Raw genomic sequence first — 14,716 nt, forward strand, 5'->3', positions numbered from 1 at the left:
ATTTAGTATGAGATATACACAAAAAAAGAAGAAATCATTTCTATATAGAAATACTTTTTTCACAGCACTATATATTGTCCTCATACTGATCATCATCCAAGACATCTTTAATGTCTGAAGTTACTTTAACTTAGTTTTGCACTGAAGCTACAAGGGTAATGTAGCAAACAATTAAGAAAATCTTATAGCTTCTAGTTTCATATCAAGAAAATGGCATTTCTAAATCATCACAGAAATGTCACAGAAATCGTCAAAAACTCAGATAGGTGGTATGTCCAATTCTATCTGGATGCGGAATTGTGTGTTAGAAGTGATTTAGATAAAAATATAGTTCCAACTTCATTAGCATATTTATCATGTTATTACATGTTATTAATAAGCCAAATGATGAGGTGAATTTTAAATTGTCAGTAATTATACTTGCTGTAGTTGTACCAATCCTGATGTGGTATTATCTCCACAGATGATAAATGGGATGAGCCCTTCAAATATGGTAAGAGTATCACTCTCACATTTATACTTATGGAGAAGATTATGTACCAGATAGAAAATCACACACTTAAAACAGTGTGTTTTAAAAAGCAATACATGGTTAATGTTGCTTTAAATTTGTGACACAAGAACAACATGCCACACTTAATTGCATTGCTCGGGTATCATTTTATCTTTTATACTGATTGAATCCTTTTTTTGTCTGGCATAGAATGCTCTCTCTGTCTTTTAAAGCTAGCAGTTGACTTTTTAAGTTAAGATAAGCTACATACTCTAAATTTCTCACCATGTTGAAAGACCTGGACAATATTCAAACATATAATAGCTTGTGGAAGCAGATAATGAATTCAGATTTTCTCAAAATTGATTTTCTTTTCTTTTTTTCCCCTCCCTCACAGATTATACCTCTCTGAGGCAGGCAGGGCTGACTATAGCTACTGTGCTCTTCCTGTTGGGCATCATGGTGATTACATGTGAGTAAATGTCAAATATCTTCTGATACAATACGTACTGCGATATATCAGCCAATTACACTTGTGCACATTGGGCCTCATTCATCAATGCTTTAATGAAGTTGTGTGTAAATGTTTGCATAAGCCAAACCGAACTAAACTATTCCACCTGATTTACAAAAGTTTCAGAAACACTGATTTTCTTCACACTCAAATGTGTATCAATCACCCATAAAATGCAAAGCATGTTTCTGACACAGGTCATTTGCATTTAGTGACACCCTCAAACTCCATAAAAGGTAAATACATCAGAAAGCACAAAATGAGCAATGAGGTTAAAGCCTGAAATATAGAATCTTAAATTATTTTTGACACACTTGTATGCCAATGAAAATATTTAATAATATATAATATTAATAATAGTAAGTGTGTTAAATCTTCCATCATGTCACGTAATGGAGGTTAGGACGGATTCAAGTGCAGATAAGAGCTTCATTATAGACAAGATAGGCAGACAAATCCCAATCATGAAACACAGGCCTGGTCAGAACAGGCAAAGGGTCAGGCGAAATGCAAACCGGCATTAAACAGGCAAGGCAAAGTTTGAAACACATAAAATGTAAACGAGACACAAGGAACAATGTACAAAGGCTTGGTACAGTGGTAACACTCTATACTTCACGACGAACAATGAGACAAGGGGGGTTTAAATACTAAATGAAATCAAGGGTTAAACACAAAATAGCTGAGTACAATGATAGCACATAAGGGAAACAACCAATGTCAATACAGTGGAGGAGACAGGATATAAACCATAACGAAACACACGTGTCAAAAGTAAACAAAGTCAATGTCACTGAAAAACCCAGAAGTGAGCACTCCGCATATAAAACTGCAGTAATAAATGCAAATTATATGATATGAGGTTAATCCAGTCAAGGTTTACATTAGTTGGTCTTCTTTTGTGTAAATTTACACACACTCAGCAGCACAATACAAATGTTTTGTTTTGTTTTTTTCACACAAATTTACAGGATTTACATGAACAATAGTTAAATAGTTTTCAAATATGTTCATTTGTATCCAGCTTGATAAATGAGGGCCCTTTAAAATTAATTAATTAAATGATTGACTAATTAATTAGTTAATTAATAATTTATTTATTTTATTCTAGATTTGGTTAAGCTTTGTGTAAGGAGACATTTATTTAGCAGCTCTGGAAGAACTCTTCCATGTCAGTTGTTTTGTGGAGGAATAAAACATTTTGTGATGTTATTGGAAAATAATCAGGTTTTGGATGATAACAGTGACTAACTATATTGCATTGGACTACATCACATCACCCAGTAGCCGATTATTTTCCCATAGCGGCACTCCCCCAAATGTTTCATTCAACTGTTATCATTTTATTGTTGTAAATCAATAATATTTTAGCTGTTTAATAGAAAGATGATTAGGCCCAAAATGAATAAATGAATACATCTCTCATCATAGTATACAAAAAGCACAAAGTTAAAACCTATGAATAGGGATCTCTAGAGTTGCACAACAGAAAAGTGCTCTCTCTGTCATTGGGAGACAGTGAGTGGATGTAATCCGAGAGACCAAAATTGGCCATATTGTCTATGTGTGAGTGATAGTGTTAGTTTCCTCTGTCAATCAGACTGACACTCGCTAATCATGGGCATCTGTGAGCTCCTGTATGCAGAAGAGAGCGGTTGGCACTTTGCTCTGAGTGTGTTTAGAAGATGCAGTGGCTCGGAAGAAGCATGTGCTAGCCTTCAGCCTTTCCAGCTGGTAGCTGTTCTGTTACAGGGGACAGCTAGTGGGTGGGAACTGGCAAATGACCAAACTGGAGAGAAAATGTGGGGAGGAGAGAAACATGAATAGAATGTTGTGTTTTTAGAAAAACTGATATTTGACTTTAGTCAATTAACTAACTTTATCTAACAAATTAACTGAAGAGGCCAAAGTGATACTGCTTAATATATGAATAATTGTGGAAATTTGTAATTTTTCACAAGATTTCATTGTGAAAAAGCTTTCACTTTCTCCTTTTTTGCAAACTAAGGTGGCAAAATGAGATGTGGCCGCCGTTGTCGCATGGGCAAAGGACGGTAAGTGTGACCACCTTGTTTATGTATGTGTGCATGTCAGGGAGGCATAATTTATATCTTGGTGAGGACCAAATGACCACACAAGTATAGGAATGTCTGACAGTTTTGAACTAGTGTGGACATTTGGCTGGTTCCCATGAGGGAATGTTTTTCTTTCTTTTTTTTTTTTACTGCAGCTTTTATTTAAAAAAATAAATAAATAAATAAATAAATAAATAAAAAGAGAGAGAGAGAGAGAAAGAAAGAAAAAAGGTCAGACTAACCTGAATGTCAAGGAATTGTAGTGATTGTGGTCTCCACTAGGCTCCAGTCTTTTCTCTGTAATGCCAGAGCAGACTGAGCCTGTCAAGAGGTTGATGCTTTAAGTGTTCAGTGTCAACATGTACTCTATGTGCTTTCTATGTACTGTACACAACTGCTTTACTAAACACAGTAGTCATGTGAAAACATTTTCATTCAACAGTAATGAACAGAACAGATTGAAAGATTGGTAGCAACACAAACATCGCAAAAATACACTTTTTTCACCCAACAGATAAACATCAGTCATATGATTGTTAATACTAAACAAAAGGTTCTGAGTCAATACAGTGCCCCACACTAATATCGGCACCGTTTCAGTCATCACTTTGTGCTACCTCCCTTTGACAAGATAAGGTCAATTTAATTAAACATCTAACAGTTTACCAGTGTTCACATTATGCCAGGTTGACATGGGCAGGCATGACAGGAGAATTAGGCCATTCATAAAAATAAGAGGCAATTGCGTCATTTGAACAGTGTGAGGCAGAGATAATAATATGTTCCACAACCTTTCCATAGAGTTTGAGAGATTGAAAAGGTGTTAAAATACCAAATCAGCATTTGTCATTGTAGTAATGTGAATGCTGCTTGGTGCTTTCTGTGCTGCAGAGGTCCTACTGAACTACACTTAACTAGCAAACACATAATTCTCAAATCTGCCTCCACTATTAAGTGGATGGAGAGTATTATGTTTTGAGTAAATGGAAATGAATAAATACAACAGTATATAATGTCTAATAGTACTTTATAATGCGTTATGCCTTTATAAATATGTAGAATTATTTTATGACTCTAAGTTTTCCTTGCCTGAACCACCAAAATTGACTGGTAACATATATTGTATCTCATGTTGCTTATTATGTACTCTATTCTTACCCTACATATTTAAGTATATAGTACCTGGTATTTTGTTGGGTAGTACCAGGTCAGATTTTGCTCTAAAGTGAACTGACAGATTGGCAAGCAGTACTTCATGTCATTAATTCATGCCAGAACAACCTCCATGGTTATGTATGATAAGGATATGCACAGGTATTATACATAATTTTTGCAGTAGTACAGTACATTGAATATTGTTTTGTAGCTTGTTTTTTTTTTTTTTATTAGGTTTTATACATGTAATTTATTACTTGTGTCTGGACTTCATTTTTAATGTTTATAAGGCATTAGCTGTCATAAATGTGTGAAGGCTTGGGAAAGCGTGTTGTATGGTACTGTGGCTGAATTCTGGAAAACAGCCCAAATGGACAAAAATAGGCTTGTCTGCCTATAACATACTTTGACGTTTCAACTTTAAGAAACTACACATATAAATTATATAGCAAAAAGTATGTGAACACCTAACCATCACACCCATATATAGGCCTGCTCCAAATTTCTTTGTGTGTTGTAGCTTTATAATTTCCCTTCACTGGAACTAAGATGCTCAAACCTGTTCCTGCATGACAAACCTGTGCCCCTGTGCACAAAGTGAGCTCCATGAAGACATGGCTTGCCAAGGCTGGTGCCGTGGAACTCAAGTGTCCTACACAAAGCCCTGAACTCAACCCCACTGAACACTTTTGGGTTGAATTGAAACTCTGACTGCATCACAGGCCTCCTCACCTAGCATCAGTGTCTGACCTCACTAATGCTCTTGTAGATGAATGAACAAAATCCCTACAGCCACGCTCCAAAATCTAGTGGAAAGCCTTCCCAGAAGAGTGGAGCTTATTATAAGTGCAAAAGGGGACTAAATCTGGAATTGGATGTTCAACAAACACATAGGTGTGTGATTGGTCAAGTGTTCACATAATTTTGGCCATATAGTGTATTTCAGCTCAGGAAAGCCTGCAGTTTTCAGAACTATATATGGTAGAACCATGGGAATTTGTGAGTGTAAACATTTATCAATTTATGAAATAAAGTTGCTAATGTAAAAGAAAAAAACAACAAAAAAGACTTTCAGCTAATAGTGTGTGTTAAAAGATGTAATGTATGTGATGTATTCTCCTGTTTCCAGATCATATGATGTGACCAGAATGTAATTCAGACCAAAAAGGCCCAACAGGCGAGCAGCAGCATGAGACAGCCATCCAGTCAGACCTGTTCTCACTGCACTCTGTGTCCGTGTGTGTGTGTGTGTGTGTGTGTGTGTGTGTGTGTGTGTGTGTGTGTTTGTGTAATTTATTCATATTAATTATAAATAAGACATGATGGAGAGAAAATCTGCCTGTCCCCAGTGCTCGAGCTTTGCTATGTGTACCTGTGCATGTGTACATTTGCACAATGTAAATCTGACCTCCTGGTTTGTAGCAAAAGAGGTGGAGGGGAATATGGACATGTGCTGTCATGCTGCACCAAAGGGCATCCACCCCTATTCAGACAAAACACACACACACACACACACACACACACCTCTGACTAACACGTCTCTGACACACACACACACACACACACACACATCTCTGTATGTCTGACTCTGTCTGCTCTCCGTGCTGTCACATTTCTTACAGTGCTCCATGTCTGTGTTTCCTTTCATAACACAGAGTTTATCATCCTTGTTAATGGGGGAAAAAGGCTTTTGTGGCTCAAAAGTGCCCTCAAGAGGCTTAAAATTACTTTTGGCACAAAACCAATAAGTTTGAGGTTTCAAAGAAGGAAATAAAGCTATTTTATATGGATGAGGTAATTATTTGTTCTTGGTGTGTCTTGAATCACATGACTGGTCTCCCAAGCCTATTAAGGACTTGTCAATACTTGCTCACTGCTTCTGTGCCTTTAGTCATAGCTCACAGAAAAAATAAGACTCACTTTACAGGATACGAACACTCACCAGGGCACAAAAGATGACTGTAAACAATGGAAAACAGGAACATGCTGACGGCAGACAACAGCTATCATCGTGGTAATCTTAGTACTGGAATATTTCCATGACTTAAAGAGAAAACATGTTCAAATGGTACAAACATGTCCAAAATACAAAGCTGGTTTGCTCAGAGGTTTGAAATCACACCAGCATTTAAGCTTTTCTTTGTGATGGGATCTTTATCTTGCTTTCATCACTCCAGAAAGTTAAAAAAATAAGGGATAAATGATGTTTGAAGAGAAAGAAAAATATATATTTTATTTAGATATTTTGATAGTACATGAAAATAAGAATTATAAATCTCTTAAACATTTATCTTCAGTAGAAATTTCAAAGCCATTGCATCATTCCTTGAGTGAGTATTAACCTGAAAAATCATCACTATATAGCATGATTGCAGACAGGATATAAAAAAATAAAATGAAAAAAAAAAAAAACAGCAACAACAACAAAAAACCTTTCATAAATGTGACAGTTTATATTCCTGTTCTCATAAACAACAAGTAACACTCTAATTTGAATTCCCTAATATCGGTTCAACCCTAAAGAGAAATATGATTTCACATGATTAGAAAGTGAACTTGCTGACGGACAATGCAGTATAAACATTTTGTTATAAAAATATCTAACGACATAACCAATCCTAAACAGCAGAATATATTAACAAAGCAGTTACAGCACAGCTTCTCAACATCACTCCTTAAAGACAACGCATTAAAATCATGAGTGCTAATATGGTGTTATAAACGAAAGTGGAGCCTGATAACTGAAAAATTATCAAATGTGCTACTTATCAAACCTCTATAAATGTCACTGAGATGTGCCTAAAGGCAGACTTCAAAGAAGTCTTTAATGAGAGGTCCCCCCTCTCGCCCCCCCATGATTTATGGTTAATATTCATGTTGAGATTTTGAAAATATGCTGTTGTTTTGGGTTTTTAGGCTTCCATTTAGGATTCCATTCAAAACATTGTTTTTCTTATTGTATCCATATATTGCCTCATTACAAGCCAGTAACAGATGTTATAAAATGGCTAAGTTCATGTTCATTTCTCTTCTAATAAAGTCGTTTCAGACATGACAAAGAACGGGCACTCTAAAGAAAATCTGTCATCCATACATCTATTTTCTGTACCGCATATCCTTACTGGGTCATGGGGAACGTGGAGCCTATCCCAGGGAGCATGAGGCACAAGGTAGGGGACACCCTGGACAGGGTGCCAATCCATCGCAGGGCACAATCACACACACATTCACACACTGTGGACACTTTTGAACATGCCAATCAGCCTACAATGCCGGAGTACCCAGAGGAAACCCCCAAAGCACGGGGCGAACATGCAAACTCCGCAAACACATCGAACCCTCAACCCTGGAAGTGTTAGGTGTGTGCGCTAACAACTAAGTCACCGTGCTCCTGAAATCTGTCATCTTGAGTAAAATTGATACTTGGTGCAAAGCAGAAAAATAGATTTTAGAAGAGGCTTTGTAGTAAAAAAAAATTAAAATAATAATAACAATACTACTACTACTACTACTATTACTACTAATAATAATAATAATAATAATAACCACTACAACTTTTCCCAGAAAGATGAATTTGTGTTTTCAAATCCAATGAAATTAAAGATTGCTACATTACTTTGAAATGTTTTTCTTATCTAAAATGGAATCAGTGCAAGAACTCTTTCAGTGAGCGACTTAACAGGATTGTTACACTGTACTGTAGGCTACATTGATGAACTTTTAGACGAGTGCTGCTCAACACACACACACACACACACACACACATACACACACACACACACACACACACTTAACTGTCAATCTCAAACACCTAGAGGCCTATGCAATTAGAGCACCACTTTATTTGAAAGAAAGACCTGAAGCGAGAAAATCGAGTAAAAGCAAGGATGAATGCTCGACACCTGTGTAGGTGTGTTTCACACCTACTTTTCACCCACACACAGGTGATTTGGCTTAGTCACTTATGTAAAAAAAATATCCTGTAAGAGATTCCCTGCCACAACAGTGACCTAAGTTGAAATAGTGCCCAATTAGCCGCTCCAGATCCTGGGATTTCAGAGGGTTTCTTTGTGCTGAAGAGCAGCAGCCACTTGAACTTGAGGTGATTAGCACTCCAGTGAAGTTAGAGCAAGAGAAGTTCTTGTATGAAATGAAAGTGTCACAGGTCTATCCATAGTTTCTCAGTCACCATCTGGTTACATTTTTGCTAAAGCCAGTCCAGCTCTACACATGAAACATTGTTTCCCCCCCCCCCCCCCCCCCCCCCCCCCCATACTGTACCCTTGAATGATTTAGAGATTCTGCATGAGGTCAGTTGGAAAATATGCAGAAAAATGGCTTACCATGAATGGAAAAAATTGCAGGAAGTTTATCTGATTGCTCTGAGCAACCAGTTGTTTAAAGTGCATCTGATTTTGACCAGATAAAGAATCATGAGGGCTACACTGCAGCAAATAGCACATAAGAGATGTTTAGAGGTTTTAAACTAAAAACATAAAACAAAGTGTCTCTATTAGAAACAAATGGTATTAATGGTGCAGAAATTGTTCTTTGGTCCATGGCATTACAACAACAGAGTGCATTCATTTAAAATCGATTAATCTGAAAACGAGTATAATGGAATGACAGTAAAAATAAAATGCCTGCTTTGGGGGTTTTGCAGCAGGCATTAGTGGGCAAGTGGGACAGAAGAGATGGCCAGAGATGACAGAGTGTTTTTTAATGGAGCTCTTTTTGTGTCGAGGTGTCCCTGATGAGATCCCAGAAGCAGAAATGGAGAACTGCAAGTTTAGACACCTTTCTGGCCCTGCTCCACTGGTACACTGTACACACTAAAGAAAAACAGATAAATAAAACAGTTTCTGTCAGACATCTGAGTCTAAAACAAATCCCGAATACCTACAGTAACAGTTTGTCATGACTATTTCCAGTAACCTGGGTAGAAACAGTGCCCATTTGGGCAATTCAAAGCATCTGGCTTGGTATTTTGGTGTGTATTTGTGCTAAAGAGCACCAGCCACTGGAAGCTGGGGTGATTAATGAATGGAGAGCAAAACAAAAAAGACAGCTACAATTGGTTCTTCAATGAAACCAAAGTACATTCTATTCTAGCTAACACCAGCTCAGCCATGAGCATGAAACAATAAGGATTTTTGTTACGGCTGAGTTACAGATACCATTTGATATTTTCCAATATCAGATTGACCTGAATTTGGCAACAATTAATTTAATTTTATTCTTTTTATTATGGAATGATATTTTATACTTTTTATCCATTTAAAGTTACATTAAATGTTGTGAAATATTCATGAGAATTTTTTTTTTTATCTTAAATATTCATGTAGGTTATTGTGAAAGACACCTTTTATGTTTGTTTAAAATGTCTTGCACATTAACATGCCTTCCATATAATAATACACAGTGTTCCTTTAAATGACATTTTACAAAGATGGCTGAAACTGTGGTAACAGGGCCTAACTTGTGGTAATTTGATGATTACCAAACCCATGTATCTATAAACCTTTTGACCACATTGTGTGCATTAGCTTGCACTAGTATTATGTGGCTCAGGTTACACACATGGAGCATTATTAATGCTGGTGGCTCCATTTTTCACGTTTGAATAGAGAAACATATTTAATCATTGCTCCGAAAACATGAGACTGAATAGTCCTCTTTGTGAAGCCAGTGACATATCCAGGCTGTTCAAACAACCCCAGCACACAAAGTTTTCCCTCACACCATGTAAACTTATTTTACCCCTCTGACGAATTCCACCTCAGTATGTGTAGGTCATTTGTTGGTACACTGTGTCCTCAACTTGTCCATAGTACTAGTTAAGCACTGCATGTTTATAAACCTAGTATTTGCTTTAGTTTGTCTTTTCTTGTGTTTTTATTAGCTTAGTGTGCTTAGAAACACCGTCATGTCCTGGCAGGCTCAGTGTTGATCCACAGAGCCTCGGGTTGCTGTGAGATTAAACCACTTTTCAGCCACCTTATCTCTCAACGACGAGAGAGAGAAAAAACCCCAAGCTCAGCAAGCAACATTCCCTAGAGGTAATCTATAATCCTGCAAAAGAATTTAGCCTTGATAAAAGAGCAAAGTGAGAAGAAAAAAAAAGACAAAGAAATATAAAGTTAAAGAATTATGGCTGTATAATTAAAATGTGTATGTACTGTATAAAGCTAGGACATTTTCTGAGGTCACGTAGCACTGCTAGCAGCTGACAAAGTGGAACTGATTACTGTCCAATACTGGAGCTTGAGGCAAAGACATTCACTCAGACAAGACATAATGCCAATATAAGACATGTCTAAAAAGTTTCGGAGTCAACTAAAACCTAAAAACAGTCCTAAAAGTAAGAATAATGAATTATGAAGTAAACAATGTTTAATCCAAATTTGATAAATGAATGTTGGGGGTAAAAACTGACCACAAGTTAACATTTGTACCTAAATGTAGTCAATCAAACGTAACACATTAACGTCTCAAGCCATACAAAAGATTTAGTGTTAGAGTAAGTGGTGGGGTAAGCATTCGTAACTTTTCTTCTGACTTCATTTGTAAGAGATCAAACTAAACCCAACCACATTGCTCTTAATCGTTCAAATTTATATGAATATGACTGTATTTTGAGGTGAGTGTGTGACGATTTAGAATGCAGGAATAAGTACTGTAAAGGTGAAAATTTCAGGTATCAAACATGTTTTGGTTGATGGACTACAACTGCCTTTAGAGGAACATTGCTCATACTGAATTTCTGACTAAATTATCACTTTAAGGCTGCACTCACAGAATATATCTAAATAACATGCTGTTGCTGAATGCCTTTCTTCCACCCTCATTTCATATTTTTCTGCAGTACTGTTATTCTTTCAATCACAGGTTAACCGGTTCGGGCAGTCCCATCTCTGTGCCTATCTGTCAGATATGATTTGCACGGCTGATTTTCAGCTCAGGGTGTCCTGCTGTTTTCTTTGTACAGTTTGGCGTGTTGCACAGGGAGGCAAGTTCTTGCAGCCCTGCAGGTCTCGTCTTGTTCCTGTTCGTCCACTCCTGCCCTGTTCTCACAAAAACCTGGCCAGCGATGTGTATACAGTATGTGCTCAGGGGCACAGCTCAATAAGACAGTATTTCAGGTGAGAATAACGAAAAGTCTTTAGCGCTAAAATGTGCCAACTTCACAAATGGGTGTCTTGTTTTATTGGGAAATATTGCCAAATGTTTATTATCTATAATACGTGCAGGGATGACATTTGGTAATGAACACACAAACACACACACACACACACACACACACACACACACACACACACACACACACACACACGCACACACACACATACACAGGTTTCTTTAGCTGAGCTTTCATGAGCAGTTCAGCTGTCTAGCAATGCATGATACACACATTTAATGTTAAAAGGCCATTGCATAAACCGTTGCAATATTACATACATATATGAGCTCCAGGGTATCACGTAGATCTACTCTTTTTTTTGCATAGCTGACACTATAGTTTGTCTAGCACAGTGTGAGCTAATAATCATCTACCCTTCATCAGTGACAGGTTTTGTCCATGGCAACCTCACTGGTTGGAGATTTCTCAACCTATCTGTGATACTGAGATGTGTATATATAAATAAGCAAACTGGTTCTTACCCTTGTTCCCGTCTCTGCAAATGACGTCTGAAGAGAACAACAGCTGTGGGTGGGAAAGAATAGCAATTAAACTTCACTACAAGGTCATGATTGCACATTTAAAAAGTAATCTGAAAACTCCAGACTAATGTTTTTTTTTTTTTTTTTTTTTTTTTTTTTTTTCTGTTAGTAATCAAATGCTAAGACACTGGAATTATAAAGTTCTGATACAAATTATTTGGCAAAAATGTCAAAAATGATTTTAATTGCAAGATATATACATGATTTTAATAAAATCCTACACTACACTGTCATGACACTGTAATGCCTGTAAAATTATTAATATTTTCTCCAGCCATAACATTGAGTGGGGGTTATTTTGATGTCATATCAGCAGTTATATATTTACAGAGCTATATAGTCAGTTATCATGATGTTCTAATGTAAATAAGCCTGGAAAGTGTTATAACAGAACCTTATGTCAACATAAATCTACGTCAACTGACATGGGTGCTATGTTGACTTGACATCAAAATTGACAAAAGAAGCCTTCAGGATAGCAGATGCCTACTGGATTTTTATATATATATATATATATATATATATATATATATATATATATATATATATATATATATATATATATATATATATATATTGGAGGTGTAATTGAGTTGCCATAAAGGGCTTATGCAAAAGCATTTAAGTATGTAATCTTTTTAAAGAAAAATAATCATTTTTTTATTAATGAAATGGAAAAAAAAATAAGTTTTTGACAATAGAAATAACTACATGTGCTTATGACTATCACTGATTATCTGATTTGGCTCTCTGTACCTCTTACCTATTATAGCCAGAATGGCTATAGCAACCACACTCACTGCTGCTATGATAATGATTGTGGCGCTTCCATCTACAACACAAACAAGCACATATGAACATTAAAAGCATCTGATATCTACTACAGAGTCATTAGACCCTAGATTGGCACAAAACAAACAAACAAACAATTAAATCACTTATAATAATTAATTTGTATTGAAAGCAGCACATATGATCTGTCATTTTTTATTTATTTTTTTTACCATCAATATCTTGGTCTTCAAATCCATTTTTCACTTCTCCTGTACGTGTTTCTGTAACAAAATTTAATTATGTGAGTTTGCAATCCCTGTTTAAACCAAACCAAAGCATCTACCACAAATCTTTCCAGAATCATACTGCTGTACATACTACTCACTGTATGAATGGTTCTATAATATTTACAGTGATGTGGTTACAGCAAATTAAATGTCTATCTACATCATGAAGTTTTACCTTATTGGGTAAATATTATGCTGCCGCCATTGGTGTTCATATGAGCTTATCTTAACTTTTGATGCTGATATATAAGCCGCATCAGCCATACATGTTACTGTGTAAGTTGTGTAGGCTGGCACTTCTGTTATAGAAAATAAATCTACACCTTCTACACTGATCAATCAGAATCGAGAATTCAACAGTGATGTAGTATAAATGACTCTTAACCTACAGTGGTGTTTGAAAATTTGTGATTTTTCAGAATTTTCTATATATCTGCATAAACATCATAAGTCCTAAAAGCAGACAAAGAGAACCCAATTAAACAAATGAGACAAAAATATTAAACTTGGTCATTTATTTATTGAGAAAATGATCCAATAATACATATCTGTGAGAATCAAAAGTATGTGCCCTCTAGGATTAGCAGTTAATTTGAAGGTGAAATTAGAGTCAGGTGTTTTCAATCAATGGGATGACAATCAGGTGCAAGTGAGCATCTCGTTTTATTTAAAGAGCAGGGATCTATCAAAGTCTGGAACTATATAATGGCATGAACAAAGGAGATTTCTGAAGACCTCAGAAAAAGAGTTGATACTCATCAGGCTGGAAAATGTTACAAAATCACCTCTAAAGAGTTTGTACTCCAACAATCCACAGTCAGACAGGAAATTCAAGACCATTATTATCCTCCCCAGGAGTGGCTGACTAACAAAGATCACTCCAAGAGCAAGACAAGCAAGTCCACCAGGTCACAAAGGAACTCAGGGTAACGACTAAGCAACTAAAGGGCTCTCCCACATTGGCTAATGTTTTCATGAGTCCACCATCAGGAGAACACTGAACTACAATGGTGTGCATGGCAGGGTTGCAAGGAGAAAGTCACTGCTCTCCAAAAATAACATTTCTGCCTGTCTGCAATTTGCTAAAGATCACCTGGACAAGCTACTGGAAAAAATGTTTTGTGGACAGATAAGACCAAAATAGAATTTTAGGTTTAAATGAGAAGTGTTATGTTTGGAGATAGAAAAACACTGCATTCCAGCACAAGAGCCTTATCCCATCTGTGAAACATGCCTTTATCCAATAGAAATGTTTCAAGCACCACTGTACCATACCAGCTAACATATTGTGCATGCATATTGCACAGGCACACCCTAACGTGTATACAAAAATGTGACCAATGTGTATAATGCTTTATGGATGTATTAGAGCGCTTTGAACATGCTCATAGGTCATGGATTTTTTATTTTTTTTCAAGTATTTTCGTAGTACTGAAATGACTATTTCCTTACTCATGCTAATTCTGCAAGTTTAGCCAGAGGTGAGCAGTTCTTGCTTTAACAGCTCAGTGATTCTATCACAAGGCAATCATCGGGCTGATGAAGAGTGACAGCATATGTTACATGTAGAGACAGCAGCGTTCAGAGAGCCGGATTCATCTGGGAGTGGCTAACTGATTACTTTCAGGAATTAACATGATGGCTGACCTTACAGTACTGACCTGCCTTCATGCTTCATCTACTGCTGGCAATAAAG

General features: G+C 36.5%; 2 protein-coding genes across 8 annotated transcripts in view; one reads left to right on the plus strand and one right to left on the minus strand.

Annotated features, from left to right (window-relative positions):
- The window catches only part of fxyd5 (FXYD domain containing ion transport regulator 5), a 24,137-nt gene extending 16,736 nt beyond the window's left edge, over window positions 1–7,401 (plus strand). For all 4 annotated transcript variants that reach the window (XM_053687331.1, XM_053687330.1, XM_053687328.1 and 1 more), the window contains 4 exons: window positions 464–493; window positions 891–965; window positions 3,016–3,061; window positions 5,367–7,401. In XM_053687331.1, coding sequence (XP_053543306.1) covers window positions 464–493; window positions 891–965; window positions 3,016–3,061; window positions 5,367–5,391 — 176 coding nt within the window. In that variant the 3' untranslated portion in view covers window positions 5,392–7,401. The remainder of the gene's footprint in view (window positions 1–463; window positions 494–890; window positions 966–3,015; window positions 3,062–5,366) is intronic.
- The window catches only part of si:dkey-262k9.2 (uncharacterized), a 25,296-nt gene continuing 17,023 nt past the window's right edge, over window positions 6,444–14,716 (minus strand). For all 4 annotated transcript variants that reach the window (XM_047161566.2, XM_047161568.2, XM_047161569.2 and 1 more), the window contains exons 5-8: window positions 12,964–13,014; window positions 12,723–12,791; window positions 11,900–11,942; window positions 6,444–9,069 (exon numbers count right to left, since the gene is read on the minus strand). In XM_047161566.2, the coding sequence (XP_047017522.1) occupies window positions 9,027–9,069; window positions 11,900–11,942; window positions 12,723–12,791; window positions 12,964–13,014 (206 nt within the window). In that variant the 3' untranslated portion in view covers window positions 6,444–9,026. The remainder of the gene's footprint in view (window positions 9,070–11,899; window positions 11,943–12,722; window positions 12,792–12,963; window positions 13,015–14,716) is intronic.

This window comes from Ictalurus punctatus, chromosome 17, assembly GCF_001660625.3.
Source record: "Ictalurus punctatus breed USDA103 chromosome 17, Coco_2.0, whole genome shotgun sequence".
Classification (NCBI taxonomy): Eukaryota; Metazoa; Chordata; class Actinopteri; order Siluriformes; family Ictaluridae; genus Ictalurus; species Ictalurus punctatus.